This window comes from Falco naumanni, chromosome 1 (assembly GCF_017639655.2).
Source record: "Falco naumanni isolate bFalNau1 chromosome 1, bFalNau1.pat, whole genome shotgun sequence".
NCBI lineage: Eukaryota > Metazoa > Chordata > Aves > Falconiformes > Falconidae > Falco > Falco naumanni.
The window spans coordinates 119,294,276-119,308,180 of record NC_054054.1 but is presented as its reverse complement, the minus strand read 5'-3'; the positions used below and the strand labels follow the sequence as shown (position 1 = coordinate 119,308,180).

Here is a 13,905-nt window from a genome sequence, read left to right as displayed (position 1 = left end):
AGTTGCCTGTACATGACTGGCCTCTGGAAAGAGTGCTAATAGAAGAAGAAAATAAGGATAATGACAAAATAAAACAGAGATTAACCTGGAACAGGACAGTCAGTTTGGCACCCCTCAGCTGTGCAGGTATGGTTCTGCAAACATTTCTTTGGCTTTATAGAAATGAGGTATATTACCACTTAGGAGGATCTGGCCTCTCTTTGTAGCTTATTTCACAGCAAAATACACAATGTTTCCTTTCATAGGTGATTTGAGATAAACCCTCACATACTCCTGAACACTGTAGAAATGCCTCCTTCCCGATCCAAGACTCGGCACAAAAAGTCTGGAGAAGAGAAAGTGCTGTGTTGTGACAAAAAGGCAAACTCCCCAGGGGATTCAAAGATCTACTGTGGGAGACGGCGGGAAGGTAAGAGAGGCCAGCTGAAGAAGGGTAAAGAGTCATTGCCTGAACAAGATGACACACCTGAAAAAGACCCCTTAAAAAGCCAGAGACTGGTGATGCTTCAGGGAAGCAAGGAAAATGGCCACAGAAATTTATTTCGGGGAAAAAGAGCCTACAAGAGAAATGATAAAAGAGAATCTGGTTTGGGGAGAAAACATGGAGAACAGTTAGTGTCCAAGCTGCAGGGGAAAAAAGGAAAGGCCTGCAAGCAGCAGGAAATGACACCAGGACAAGAAAGTGAGGACAGTAGTGATAAGGAGGAAAAAGCCACCACAAACAGCAAGAAACACAGTTTTAAAAAGAAGTGTGGAAAGCGTCTTGCTGTTAGTGAAAAAGTCACAGAGTCAGAGTCTGTGAAGTCAATCGCAGTGCAAAGTGTTGAAGGCTCTTTTCAGAAACATGACTCACCACAGAAGGCACACAATGCCAGGTCTAGGGAGAAGCACAATGAGAATCATGGCTTTGAGGAAGCTTCTGAGCAGAAGTCACGTTCTCAATCCCAAGGCAGTGTGGCACAGGGGAAAGGTGAGAGAAATGGGAAAAGGGAAGCTGGAAAACATACCAGGATTATTGTCACTGAAAGTGCAGAAGAAAATATCCTGGAAACCTCAGGTGACTCCTGCTCTGACTCCAGTAGTGAAGGCCATTGGACCCACAAAAAAAGTACAAAAGAGACTGTAGCTGAAAGCACTGCAAGTAGTGAAGAAACGAGTAGTTCTTCAGAGGAAGATGGCATCAGTGAGGAAGAAGCCATGCTGGAAGATCCTTCTGTGGCTGAAGGAGAAGGCTACAAGGAACTGCTTGATGGAAGCAATGAAGCATCTGTGGAAACTGAAAGGGAGCAGGTGACCACAGATGGAAGGATTGAATCTGAGGATGAAGGCACTAACTCTGCAGGATTGGAGGCAGAGGAGAAAATGAAGAAGCAAGATGACATGCCAAGACAACTGAAATCTATTCTAGCTGAGAGCAGTGAGGGAGATGATGATGTAAACATTTCAGGATTCCAACTCAAAAGTCTTAAAAATAGAGAAGATGGCAATAATGAAGTAGGCAAGGAAAATATATTAGAAAATTACAAAGTTCAAGATGCATCAAAAGATACACATGTTAATTCTGACAGCAATGGGGAGAACAGCACTGAAGAGAGCATTTACAAAGGCAAAGAAAATGCAACAAACCAACCACTGCATAGTGCTGTGAAAGCAAAACTCCTCGTTCGCCTTAGCAAAGTACTTCAGGGAACTGAACAGGAAGAGAAGGTGAACAGTGAAGGCAGTGCACTGGAAGGTAGCCCTTTGCTCTCCAAGCAGCAGATGATATTGAAAGAGAAATCTGGGAGGTGTGAGATGGCAGAACAAGGTAAAGTGGTGGGACATACACAGAGAGACAGTTCATCACATTGCAGCAAGCAGAAGTTAGCAGCGATGATACTTACAAAGAAACGCTCTTCTCAATCCCAAATCCTCCTCAGTCTGAAAAACAAACATAAAAATGCTGAGACCAAACTATTAACAAGCTGTAAACCAAATCCTGTCCAGATGGCTTTAGAAACCAGCTCTGACCTGAAAAATGTTGAAAGCATCTGTTCAAAACCCATGACTCTAGAAACACTCATTACACAGAAGGAACCCAACATAGCTCAGAGTTTTAGAGAGAAAAGATTAAACCTTTCAAATGTTTCAAGCTGCTCCACTATTACCAAAAAATCATCTGATAAGCAGCTCCTTGGCAAGAAAAAGAAAGTTGGAAAAGTTATTGGAAAAGTTAAACTGAGTTCAGGCCAGGCTTTAGAGGCAAAAAAAGAGAAAGCAGAAGTAGTTGCAGAGGCACTTTCCGAAAAAGAAAATGTGCATGATGGGAAAGGATCCAAGCACTTGCACACCCGTTCTGCTTTTAGAAAAGTCACCAGCTGGCTTGGACAAAAACCTGCCAAGAAAGTAAGCCTGAAAGCTCGTCTTCTGAGCGTGGCACATGCAATTGGTATTTCAAAATGGCTCTTGAAGAAATCTGGGAAGAGGAAGAGGAGTAACAAACCTTTTGGATTCAAAACCAGAGTGGCAATCCAGGTTGTAAGCACCGCTGGCTGGGTTGGTCGGTCTGGCAAAGCCTTCCCTGGTGCAGCTAGACAGCTGGGGAAGGCTGAGTTGAGTGACAAAGAATCTTCTCCATTAGCGGAGGGAAAAGGTGGTCCTAAAATGGATAAGAAAGTAGAACATATTGATTTGCCTTCTGGTGATTCCCTTCTTCATGGAACCGGTTCCTTTCCATACTTACTTAGCTTGGATGAGAAGAACAATGCTACTGATGCCAAGTTTGCTGTAGTATTCCCCAGAGTCCACAGCATGGTTAAGACAAAGACAAAGAGCTCTTTATCCAGAGGCTCTGGGAGTGGTTGTTCTCTAGAGAAACTGAGATCTCTATCAGGCAGTAAAACTGTGATGACTGTGCAACGGGGTTGCCGATTCAAATGTGACCCTCCTAGATCTTTGATGGATGAAAGCCCTCAGAGGAACAGCGAACAGGGCTTCCTTCCACATCAAGAAGAGAATCTAGTATCTACACCAGATTATTCCAGTGGCATAGATGTCAAAGAGGATTCAGGTATCGTCCAGACTGCAGGGTACATAGTCACACCTGGTGTTCACTGGTCTCAGCAGCAGGCTCAGGGATGTGATACTGCAGCGTGGCTGAGCTCTGAATTGCTGCTGCCACGACTAACCATTGAGAACCTAAGCAAATGGGCCACCTACAAGGACCCACATCTGGCCAACAGCCACGTGATGAAGGTCTGCAAGGATCAGTGGGAGGCAGAAGACATTGCTGACAATATGTTAGAGATGGAATTCATGCACAAACAGGTAGAGGTGTTGTCTCTGGTATTAAAATGCACTGAACTTCTCCTGATTTTCAGTAATGTATCTGTGTGTTTCAGGTGTACATGTGTGAAGACCACTGTGTAGAAGCTGAGGACACTGAAGATCTAACCAGACTGCAGTATGTGTTGTCAGTGGTATTCTGCAGCTAATTCAAGGGCACAGGGGCTTGCTTGTTATCCTTCAAAGCTACTGTTGGCTCAACAACAGAAAGCACATTATAGATCCTTGGCTACCATGTGAGAAAAAAGAATTTGATACACATCATACCTGAGTAACTGATGCTCCACAGTAAAACTAAGTGAAAGACAGAACTGCCTTATTGAAGTTATGGACCTGCGCTGAACCACATGGGAAGGAGCACAGCTGCAGAGGGAACTCCTGACTGTTGAGTATAGTGTGGCCCTAAACTCTGTTGCACAGAGAGGGCACATTGAATCTCTGCAGTCACACACCAGAGAGAGCAGCTCATCCTAGCTAGTAGACTTTTGTTACAGATGCACCCAGGGAACTCTACTTCTCCTGTTAAATGGTTCCCAGTCCTGAAATGGGTTCTAAAATACCAAATAGACTTTATGGGTAGGGGAAATGAGGTTTAGAGGCTGATGTGACTTTTGTAATATTGCGGAATGACAAAACTGGGAATTTGACATACCATTCTTGTTGCATGAAGTGGGTGGTAAGTCAGGAGACTTGCAGGATGAGAGGCACATTTCTGTGTTGTTTGCCTACTGACACGGGCATCTGTGGCTTTAGTGACTCCCATTGCCTTCAGCTATGGCAAACTCAGGCCCTACATCTTCAACAGCTTTTAAATCATGGGTTCACTGCTGTTGTTGAAAGAGAAAGGCCTAACACTGCTTCTCACTCCCTCTACCCTTGCCATCCAACTGAGATAAACAACTCTAAAGGCTGTGTGCAAGGAGGTGTGATCACATGGAGATGGACAGGCTAAATGTTCTGAGCTTTGGCTGCTCTGTTCTCTGATGTGTTAATCCTGGACATGTTGGAATCACATGAAGGCAGTGAATAGTTTCAGATCGCAGCCTCATCCTTGGGAGGGCAGAAAGGTCAATACTGACATATGCAAGTGAAGCTTATGGCTGACAAGTCCTTTCCTCTGTTTGTAGGGAAGTCTGTGAAAGCTCAGTTCTGCTGTGTCTGAAGAGGAGGTTCCATCGCAATCTTATTTATGTATGGGTAGTGGTGTTTTGTTTTTCTTCAGTGCTTATTCACTCTGAACAATGAGCTTTAAGAGAAAATAATTTCTATCATTCCATCAAGCTTTAATAATGCACCAAGTAGCTCAAGAGCTCACTCATCACTGGGAACAGTGATAAGAAGGATACTCACACCGCTTTTACTCAGTAAATGGGTAGCATGAAATACTTGTGGTAAAACCTGAAAGTCCCAGAGTTTCTCTTTAATTTTGGTATTTATTGCCAACCCATGACTATACTTGGGTTGTGTTTTAAACTCAGCTGCTCCTAGTGGAACTCTTCTGTTTTAGCAAAGCAGTTCTGAGTAAGAGTTGTGGATCTCAAGAAGAAACTTTAGAGTTTCTGCAAACACACAATGTTGCAGTCCAGAGCTAGTTCTGGATGGCTAGTCATTCTCTTTTTCATTTACTGTGATTGTAATTTCGTGTGAAGCTTGGAGAATAGACAGTGACCAGCAAAGATGACCATGGACAATGAGTGCCACTTATCCTGAAATATTAATGACAGATCTTTGAAAATGACCACTGAAAAATTGTGTCATACCCTGAAAAATCTGGCAGTATAGTTGGGATAGACAGCATTCCTTTAAAGGTCATTCTAATAATTGTGTTAATAGATGTGTTCAGTTGCATTCCTCAGTAAGAAAATTCTGAGAAGCCACCAGCTTTTTTTCCCCCTTTTCTTATTTTTGTCCTAGACTTACATTGGACAAATCTTGGTTTCTGTGAATCCTTTCAAAGACCTCGGTATCTACTCTGAAGATGTGGCTAGCCAGTACCACCAAGGGACTCTCTCAAAAAATGCTCCGTATGTTTCTCTTTCTCAAATAAACTCCGTTACATTTGTGCTTCAGAAAGTAGCTTATTTTCTTCCAGTTGTCTGATAGAGCAGGATGAATGCACAGGAAGTGAGCAATCCATTTGGCAAAGCTGTAGTTGCTCAGACCTGTAATGCTACTGAACTAAACTCACTAGGTCAAGTTTCTTCAGCATTGGTTAAAGGTCCTGAATTCAATGCCTGCTGGGAGTGTACTGGAGGAATTCTGGCAGTATGCACTCCCCACTGCTGATACTGGTACAGCCCTGCCAGAGCTAGCAACGTATGCATGTTCCTCTAGTGCAGATAATACTGCTGGTGTGCCTTATATTAAACACCATGGCACAAAGCATTACTCAAGTTAGGGTGAAGAGGTCCTAGAGGAACCTGAACTTTGCAATAGCTTGTAACAGTGGTAATAACCTGATGTCAGCAAAGAAAAAAACTTTGGTTTCCCTGGTTCCTCACACTTCTCTGAGCAAGATACTGGCCCATCTCTAGTGTAGATCACTGATTAGTAACCTTTTGGTGCTGTATTTGTGAGGTAGATATGTGAGGTCAGTTAACTGGGCTTTTCTTTGTGTACACCTAGACACATCTTTGCCATAGCAGAAATGGCCTACACACTATCTCAGTCATCAGAGCAAGAGCAGTGTGTCATCATCAGGTAAGAAATAAGGGTACTTTCTCAAAGGCTTGTTAATTTCTTTATGTAAGACTTTCATCTTTGCATTTCACTGTCCATAAATTTGTTATTCTGGCTCTTGGTGAAGGCTGTCAGTAGAGAACAGGAATAAGATGGACTTTTATTTCATTCTGTGCAAATACAGTTTGAATTTATCTTCACATCAGTTTGCAGGAGTGGAAGACGTTTGGCATTCTGCAGTGGAATCTTATTTGGGCCTATTATATCAAGATGTCTCAGTGTTTCAGACAATATGTGATGGATCTTAATTTGTTGTAAATCAGTATGACTCCACTGATACACTGTAACAGGTCCTCTGACATGTCTAAATTAGGTAATTCTGTTTTGATGCCAGCTTCCTTACCTCTTGTTCCTCCAGTGGACACAGTGGATCAGGTAAAACAGAAGCTGCCAAAGCAATTGTGCAATACCTGACCATGCTGTATCAGAGAACAGATGGCCACAGGATCAGACAGGTAAGGGGCGACTGAGATTGGCTTTATGCTGTGATGGTTAGGCAAGGAGTAGGAGCCAAAGACAGGGTAAAGAGGCCATACTGCTTATGTTATTTCTTTGTTCCTGTTTAACTGAGGTGGATTTTGGATGGTTTGTGGTTCAAGGTGAAGCTCCCGTAAAGGCATGAGGACAGCTGATGTATTTGTTGTTCTGTATTTTAGTATCTGGGAGCCCTGATGCTGTATAAAGTGCTAAATCTGTTTGAAAAGAGAGATGATACCTTGCCTTAGAGACCTTGTGGCTGTGTCTGGGAGGTGAATCTGAACAAACACAGAGCAAAAGTAAAGTGAAAGATCATAGCAGTGAAGATGAAGAGCTCACAGAGCAACTCACCAATGGCTAGAGATAATGATACCAAGATAAATTTAAAAAGAGGCTCTTTATTCAGGCAAGAATTATTTCAGTGAAATCCCATTTTTCTTGGATTTTTGAACTAACAGTTACTAAAGTCCCTTTTGGGTTTAAAAACCTGTGATTGCTACTGAAATGTTCTCTCCATCGTTTCTTCAAGCCCTGCAATGTCCTACCCATCTTGGAGAGTTTTGGGAATGCCAGAACCATCCTCAATGACAATTCAAGCCGGTTTGGAAAGCTTCTGAATATCCACCTGCGACAGTGAGTTAAAGGAACATCTTGGGATACTGTCCTTCCCAGCTGTCAAGGGGTGCTTGGGTGAGAAAAGGTCTAGCAGTGCTTAGAGCTTGTGAAATAGCTCTCCCTCCCCTACACTCTTGCTATCATCAGGATAGGAAGAGGGTGAGTTTACATGCCTATTCTTTTAGGTTTCCTCCATGAAAGAACAGATCTTCACCTCTCAAAATGGGTGATAAATTAAGAACGTAAGAATGGCTGAACTGGTTTATACCAAGGAGCCATCTAATACAATATTATGTCTCCAACCCTGGCCACAAGCATTCACTGAGGCAACAGTAAGAACAGGCCAAATACATCTAATGATTTTCTTTAACACTCTGTTAGCTCTTAACCATTTGCAGCAGCTCAGGAGTTTTTCTGAGACTCTTGTGGTTTTCCAGTTTCCTCTTGGACTCGTATAAAGTCATGCCTCTGCAACAGTCTTTGGCAAGTGCTCTACAGGTCAAACCAGTTCTGTGAAAAACACCTTTTTTGCTTTGAACCTGCCTCCTTTCCAACTTCTGTTTTTTGGGGTTTTGGTTTGGGGTTTGTTTGATTGTTGCCAGGCACTGAGCTGATATTCTCATGGAACTGTCTTATCAGCCCCAAGGTCTCAGGCCTAGGCAGCAATGGTTAAGTTGGAGCCTGTCAGTCTACACGTGAAGCTGGGACCACTTTAGCCTGTATGTATCACTTTACATTCATCTGCAGTGAATGTCACGTGCCATTTTCTTGCTCACTCACTCCGTACTGTAAGGTCTGTCTGCATTTATTCACAGTTGGCCTTCATCCTCACTGCCTTGAATAATTTCACACTATCAGGAAGCTTTGTCACATTGCTGTTTGGCTTCTTTTTTAGGTCACTTATCAAACCTTGAGTTACATCTACAGGTCAGAGCACAGACACACTTTGTGGAACTCTAGTGTTGCCTCCCACTGTTAAGAGGATCAGCCATTGACTCCTACCCACGTCAGGGACCTTCCCTTATGCCATGGTTGCTTGGTTTCCCTGGAAGCCCTACAACTGTGTCAAAACCTTTTGGAAATTCATGTAGAGTGTACCCCTTAGATCATTCTTCTCTACAGATTTGTCACCCCCTTCAAATGACTCCAGCAGCTTTGTGAGGTAGGATCTCCTTTTACAGAAGCCATAGTGACTCTTCTGAAATCAGTGGTATATATTCAGGTGCCCACTAATTCAGCCCTTGGTTACACATGTGCCTGATCTGCATGGGACACATGACAGGCTTAAAGGCCTATAGATCCTTGCATGCAGCTTAACTACAGACTGCTGCCTGTGTGGCCCACTATTGCTGTAGTATCTGGAAACTCTGCTTTTGGACTAGGATCACTTTGTGCAAGATGCAATTAAATTATAAAACAAAAAGGTGGTCTCTGTCCCCACAGGCTATCATATGAAATGGGTGGATAGGGTCAGTGGAAATGCAACAGCAATCAGATACAGCTGAAGGGAAGGGTGCGGCGTGTTCCCTCCACTATTTTCAAGACACATCCAGTGAGGATCGTTCAAGTCCAAGCTCCTTTGTACTCTGGAGGCTGTTCAGAATTCAAACTTGAATCTGTGTTTCTCTGTAATAGTTTGTAATAATCTGATACAAAACACCAGTGCTGGAATGCTTCAAAATTCCTAGCAAGTTGGTCAGGTCATACCCTTGTTTCTTGGCAACAACTCCCTCTCCTAAACCCTCAGAGAAATGGTTCTACAAAAAAACCTGTAACTGGCTTCTGACAGGATTTGTTGTTGTCTTGTGCTCAGTGGCATTGTGGTGGGAACATCCATCTCCCAGTACCTGCTGGAGAAGTCTCGTGTGGTATTTCAGGTAAGGACCAATGAGACTCTCCCTCCTAGAGGGGTCCTGCTCTCCCTTACTCGTATTTAACTTTAAATTTACTGTTAAACAACAGGGATTTCAACTGTTGGCAAGAAATATGTCCCCTTCCTGTAGCAGAGGGTGAGTGCTTATTTTGTTTGAATAAAATAGGGAACCTCTCTGTCTCAAAGAGGTTGAATCAAGTCATTTATTAGGGATTACTGGAAGTTAAATCTTTCCTCAATTTTTTTTTTATTAATGTCTGGAGTGTGGAAAGGAGCTGTGTGAAAAGGCCTGCTCTCAGATGTAATGCTTTTACAGTGTCACTGAGAAACCCTGGAAACTTTTCAAATTAAATAATTCTTGGGTGGCTTCTGGCCTCATCTTGCTGACCTCAGCATTGCAGTGTCCTGCTCTTTGAGTGTATTCTGTAGAGTTTTGAAACTGGCTATGTCAACTCTATGAACTGTGTCCCCTATCAGGCCCATGGTGAGAGGAACTACCATGTGTTTTATGAGCTGCTGGCTGGGCTGCCTATGCAGCAGAAAGAGGAGATGTACTTGCAAGAGGCAGAGTCTTACTTTTACCTGAATCAGGTGAGTGAGGTGAGCATGCTCTACAGCAGCTGATAAAGAGTGAAATGACCAAGACATCACTTCTGTTTGGTTAGGCACCTAACAACTTTGCTTCCCTTCTAATGTGTCCCTCACAGGACTATGCTAAAATCCGCTCTGCTCCGTCTCACACCTGACCTAAGAAGGAATACCTTTTTCTCTTATGTGATCTTTTTATTACCTTTCAGGTCCTTTCTGCTCCCAAAGAAAAACCTTTTTAAAAAGGAGTCATCATGTAGGCCCATGGCTCCACCCCGTGGTGAAGAAATCCTTTTCTCTTTGCCTTCCCTTGCACTTGCAATTTGATGTGGAAATGAAAAGAGCAAGAGATATTTCTTTCCACCTTCAGCAAAACACTTGCTTCATTGACTGACTTAATGGGTGGAAATTTGAAACCACTGAATTATACTGCTGATTACAATATATTTGAATTGGAAAATTGTTTGCCAGATTTATGGCAAGCTATCACCTTGGAGCATGGTTTCTTTTGTTTAATGACATTTTCCATGCTTAAGGAGTTCACAGCAATAGCAAGATATCTCCTCTTTCAGCTGTGTGGGTCAGCATTCCCAGGTGGGCAAACTATTTACAGCTGCTGTTGTCATGTGAGGAATACTTGGCAAACTATTACTGTCATCTTCCTTTCAGGCAAGGAATGGGTGAGTATCATTAATGACTCAAGGATGGAGGGCAATTAAGGGCCCATTCCCTAACAGAGTGATGTACCTAGTTGGCAAAGGATCTGTATTGTAAACTAAACTCCTCAAGGTGCTAGTTAACAGGAGTGTCTCAGCCTGCTGCAGAGAAGAGAAAAAGATCAGATCATGTGTAAAGAAGTTAACAGAGACTGATAAAATCTCTCTTGGATCTTGCTTGAATCTGACAATCAGATGGAAACTTTTGTCAAAGAATGCCTTTGTAGGCAAGCAGGTTCTACAGACACCCACCTTGACCCAGGATTTCTGTGACCCTTAGAGTCACAGGCAGCTGTCAGGAGTGTCCCCTTGTAAAGAAAACCACAAGAAGAATAAGAGCAGTATGCCCATGTTGTAGTGGCATGCTCTGTGGCAGAGATGAGTGAGATTATAATCTGGCTCTCTAGGTACAAAGAAACCCATTTGCTTTGATACATTGGGTTCTGGTACCATTTGGGGTAGCAACATGACATACATACATACATACATACATACATATATATATATATATATATATATATATATAGTATGACATGACATACTTGGGAGTAGATTCTGGCATCCCTTCTCTCAAGCTGCATTCCAGCAGTGGTCAAGGGGCAGCTGGGGTGCCTATATTAGAACCATAATAAAAACAGCATGTGTGGGCAAGAGAGATCTTCCTTTCAAAAACTCCAGAGAGAAAAGACTGTTCTGTCATGAATGCTGTGCTCCCACTAGTGGTGTCTTCGGCCTTTTTATTTCCGATTCCTCCAGTCCTTAAAACGTTGAACTACTTCTCTGAAGATCGTTGCTGGTAGCTCAGCTCCAACCTGGGCAAAAGGGCTGACCATGATTATCTGTTCCTATTCTCTCAGGGCAGAGCATGTGACATCCTGGGGAAGGAGGACAGTCAGGACTTTCTGGTCTTGGTGCAAGCTCTGAAGGGAATCAACCTCTCGGAAGATCAGCTGACCTCCACCTGGGCTGTCCTGGCTGCCATTCTGCAACTGGGGAATATCTGCTTTACCTCCTATGAGGTACACTAACCCTTGGCAGCCTGGCTATTTGTGCTGAACATTGTGCTGTTATCCCATGTGGTGGGACCGGTGACATTATTCTTGACTGGAGATTATATTCTTTGAAGACTATTATGTTATTTTGATATTAGGCTCTAGACTGACCTAGGCAGGGACAGAAGATGGAAGGCAACCAAAGGTTATTAGAGCCAAAATGAACCTAGATGCTAGTGTTTTGCCCAGGCTGTGACCAGCTCTGTGCAGCTGAGGTGGTGTTGAGAATATCAATACTAATGGAACCTGGTATCCCATCCATAGCTGACTATTGTTCTCCATTATTTAGAAAGAATCCTATGAACATGCAGCCATTGCCGGTGACACTGAGATTCAGATTGTGGCCAATTTGTTGTGTGTCTCAGCAGATTTCTTGCAAAGTGCTGTCACTCACCGTGTCACTGTGAGTACCTTTTTGGTGATTTCTCATTCATCCTGACACATGGAATGCCCTAGCCCAGTGCTGTCAGCAGAAGGGCCACCACCTTAGAAGGTCTAAAACCTGGGAGGTAACAGCAGGAGTAAAATGGTTGTGGTGCTGGATCAGTAATGGGGGTGAGCTGAACCCCTAAAGGCAGCTCTGTGAAGTTGGCAGAACTCACGTCAAGGAGGGCTTTTTTCTGACGTGAGTGGCTTCAGGCTTAACAGGTTGGCCAGCTGACTCCCACCCTGAAATGTGGCAGCAAAATTCTGGTTTTACTTTTTCCTTTGATATCTGGGTAAATTCCCAGGCCAAATAGAAAAAAATCCATTTATTAACTGGGCTGACTTCCTTGTGGATTTAAAAAATTGATGTATTTATGGGATAATAACAGTAAATTCTGGCTCTTTATGTATCCAGGTGACATCTTATGATCGGATCTTCACTCCTCTGTCTGTAGAAGGAGCCATTGATGCCAGGTGACTTCTGCTGTTACTGTCTGGGTTGGTCAGATGCACCCAATGGTGCTGTCTTTGCAGTAACTGGTTTTACTCCCCTCTCCTACTCAGGGACTCCATTGCCAAGACTCTGTATTACCTGCTTTTCGAGTGGCTGCTGCTGAGAATCAATGAGTGGTTGGCTCCCTGGGAATCTGACTGTGCTCTGGGCATTGTGGACATACATGGTTTTGAGGTTGCTTTTCCTGTTCTTTTGATATTGTCTGGGCTGGAAGTGCACGTGCTGATTCTCCTCAGTCACTGCCAGAAATGGGGAGGCTATCTGATGGGTGGGTTTTCTGTTTGGTGTTGGTTTTTTGTTTTTCCTTTTTTCCAGAAAGGAGACACTAATTGCACCAGGTAATCTAAATGTCTGTGTTCAGGGGGTACTTCCTTTTTTCAGAGGCAGTAGAGAAGTGCTCCTTCAGGGCATGATTTAGCACTTTTACTATGGACTCTTGTTATGATTGCTATCTGGAGGAGCCCATAGTCTTCCATAACTGCGTGGCATAGGTATAATCTTAAGGTACATAGAACTGGGTGGATTGGAGTAGTATCGGTGTGTAAGTGGAGTCCTAACAATTGTAAGCGCCTAACAACCTAGTCTCAGCTGGAGTGGTTTCTGGTGCTCCTACCATGTCAGCCTTGTATGTTTGATACCTTTGCGTGAACTGGTCAGTATGGTGCTGCATAGATAGTGCACATAGCTAGCTTTGGTTCTGTCATTCTAAGGAAGATGAAAATTATTTGCTTTTAAATCGGAACAAAACCAGCAGTTTCACCAACTTGGTCCATTGAATTAGCTCATAGGCGGTATTAAACACAGGTCAAAACTGTCTTTTCAGCAAGTCCACTGGAGTTTAGAAACCAAGTTATGTGTGATGTTGAAAGGACACAGGGGGATTTTAACTCCACAGTTCGATTCTCACCTAAAGCAGGTTTAACAAAACCCCTAGAAGTTTCTTAGAACTTTCACTTCTACACAAATTCCTGTAAAAAGCAGCTCAGAGTCCTTTCCCTGTGCTCTGCTGCTCAGCAGTGGCTTGGGCAGCCAGATCACTCATCAGCCTGTTTTGATGGACCAAACCCAGAAAAATATCTAGTATAAATTTGCATGCTGTTGAGGTGAGGTGAATGAGCTAATTCTTAATGAATCACATTTTAATTATTCATGGTGCTATTAACAGAAGTAAGAGAAAAAAATTATGTAGCTGTAATCTAACTGTTCCCATTTGTTCCTGAAGACTTGGGTAAAGCTGGAAATATGTTAACACTATATTTTATTATTTATTTCTTTTCACGTGCTTCAGCATATCCTGTTTTTCTGTTATTCCCAGCCTGAACAGGAATAAGTCCAGAATCCACTGTAGTTTCTGAAGAGATTCTCCCTGATCCACTAGGCTTTGCATCAGGACAGAGATAGAAGTGCAGAAATTTTGTAAGCCAAGGCCCTGAAAGGTGTTGGTTTTTGAAATTGAGGTTAGGGTAGCACCTAGACTTCTGGGTTGGGGATCTTTACCCTTGTGGCAGGTGTACACCCATGCCTCTGCCCCAGTGAGCTTCTGAGGGCTTCCCAGACTTGCAATAAATAAAAACCAGGCAG

The 13,905-nt window shown here is 43.1% G+C and overlaps 1 protein-coding gene across 1 annotated transcript in view; it reads left to right on the top strand.

Annotated features, from left to right (window-relative positions):
* The first annotated feature begins 288 nt into the window (after positions 1-288).
* Positions 289-13,905, top strand: part of MYO15B (myosin XVB) — a 46,635-nt gene continuing 33,018 nt past the window's right edge. Inside the window, exons 1-12 of the mRNA XM_040590730.1 lie at positions 289-3,306; positions 3,381-3,442; positions 4,452-4,515; positions 5,239-5,348; positions 5,950-6,024; positions 6,398-6,518; positions 7,070-7,173; positions 8,969-9,032; positions 11,190-11,351; positions 11,674-11,787; positions 12,226-12,284; positions 12,375-12,498. Of these exons, the coding sequence (XP_040446664.1) occupies positions 289-3,306; positions 3,381-3,442; positions 4,452-4,515; positions 5,239-5,348; positions 5,950-6,024; positions 6,398-6,518; positions 7,070-7,173; positions 8,969-9,032; positions 11,190-11,351; positions 11,674-11,787; positions 12,226-12,284; positions 12,375-12,498 (4,077 nt within the window). The remainder of the gene's footprint in view (positions 3,307-3,380; positions 3,443-4,451; positions 4,516-5,238; positions 5,349-5,949; positions 6,025-6,397; positions 6,519-7,069; positions 7,174-8,968; positions 9,033-11,189; positions 11,352-11,673; positions 11,788-12,225; positions 12,285-12,374; positions 12,499-13,905) is intronic.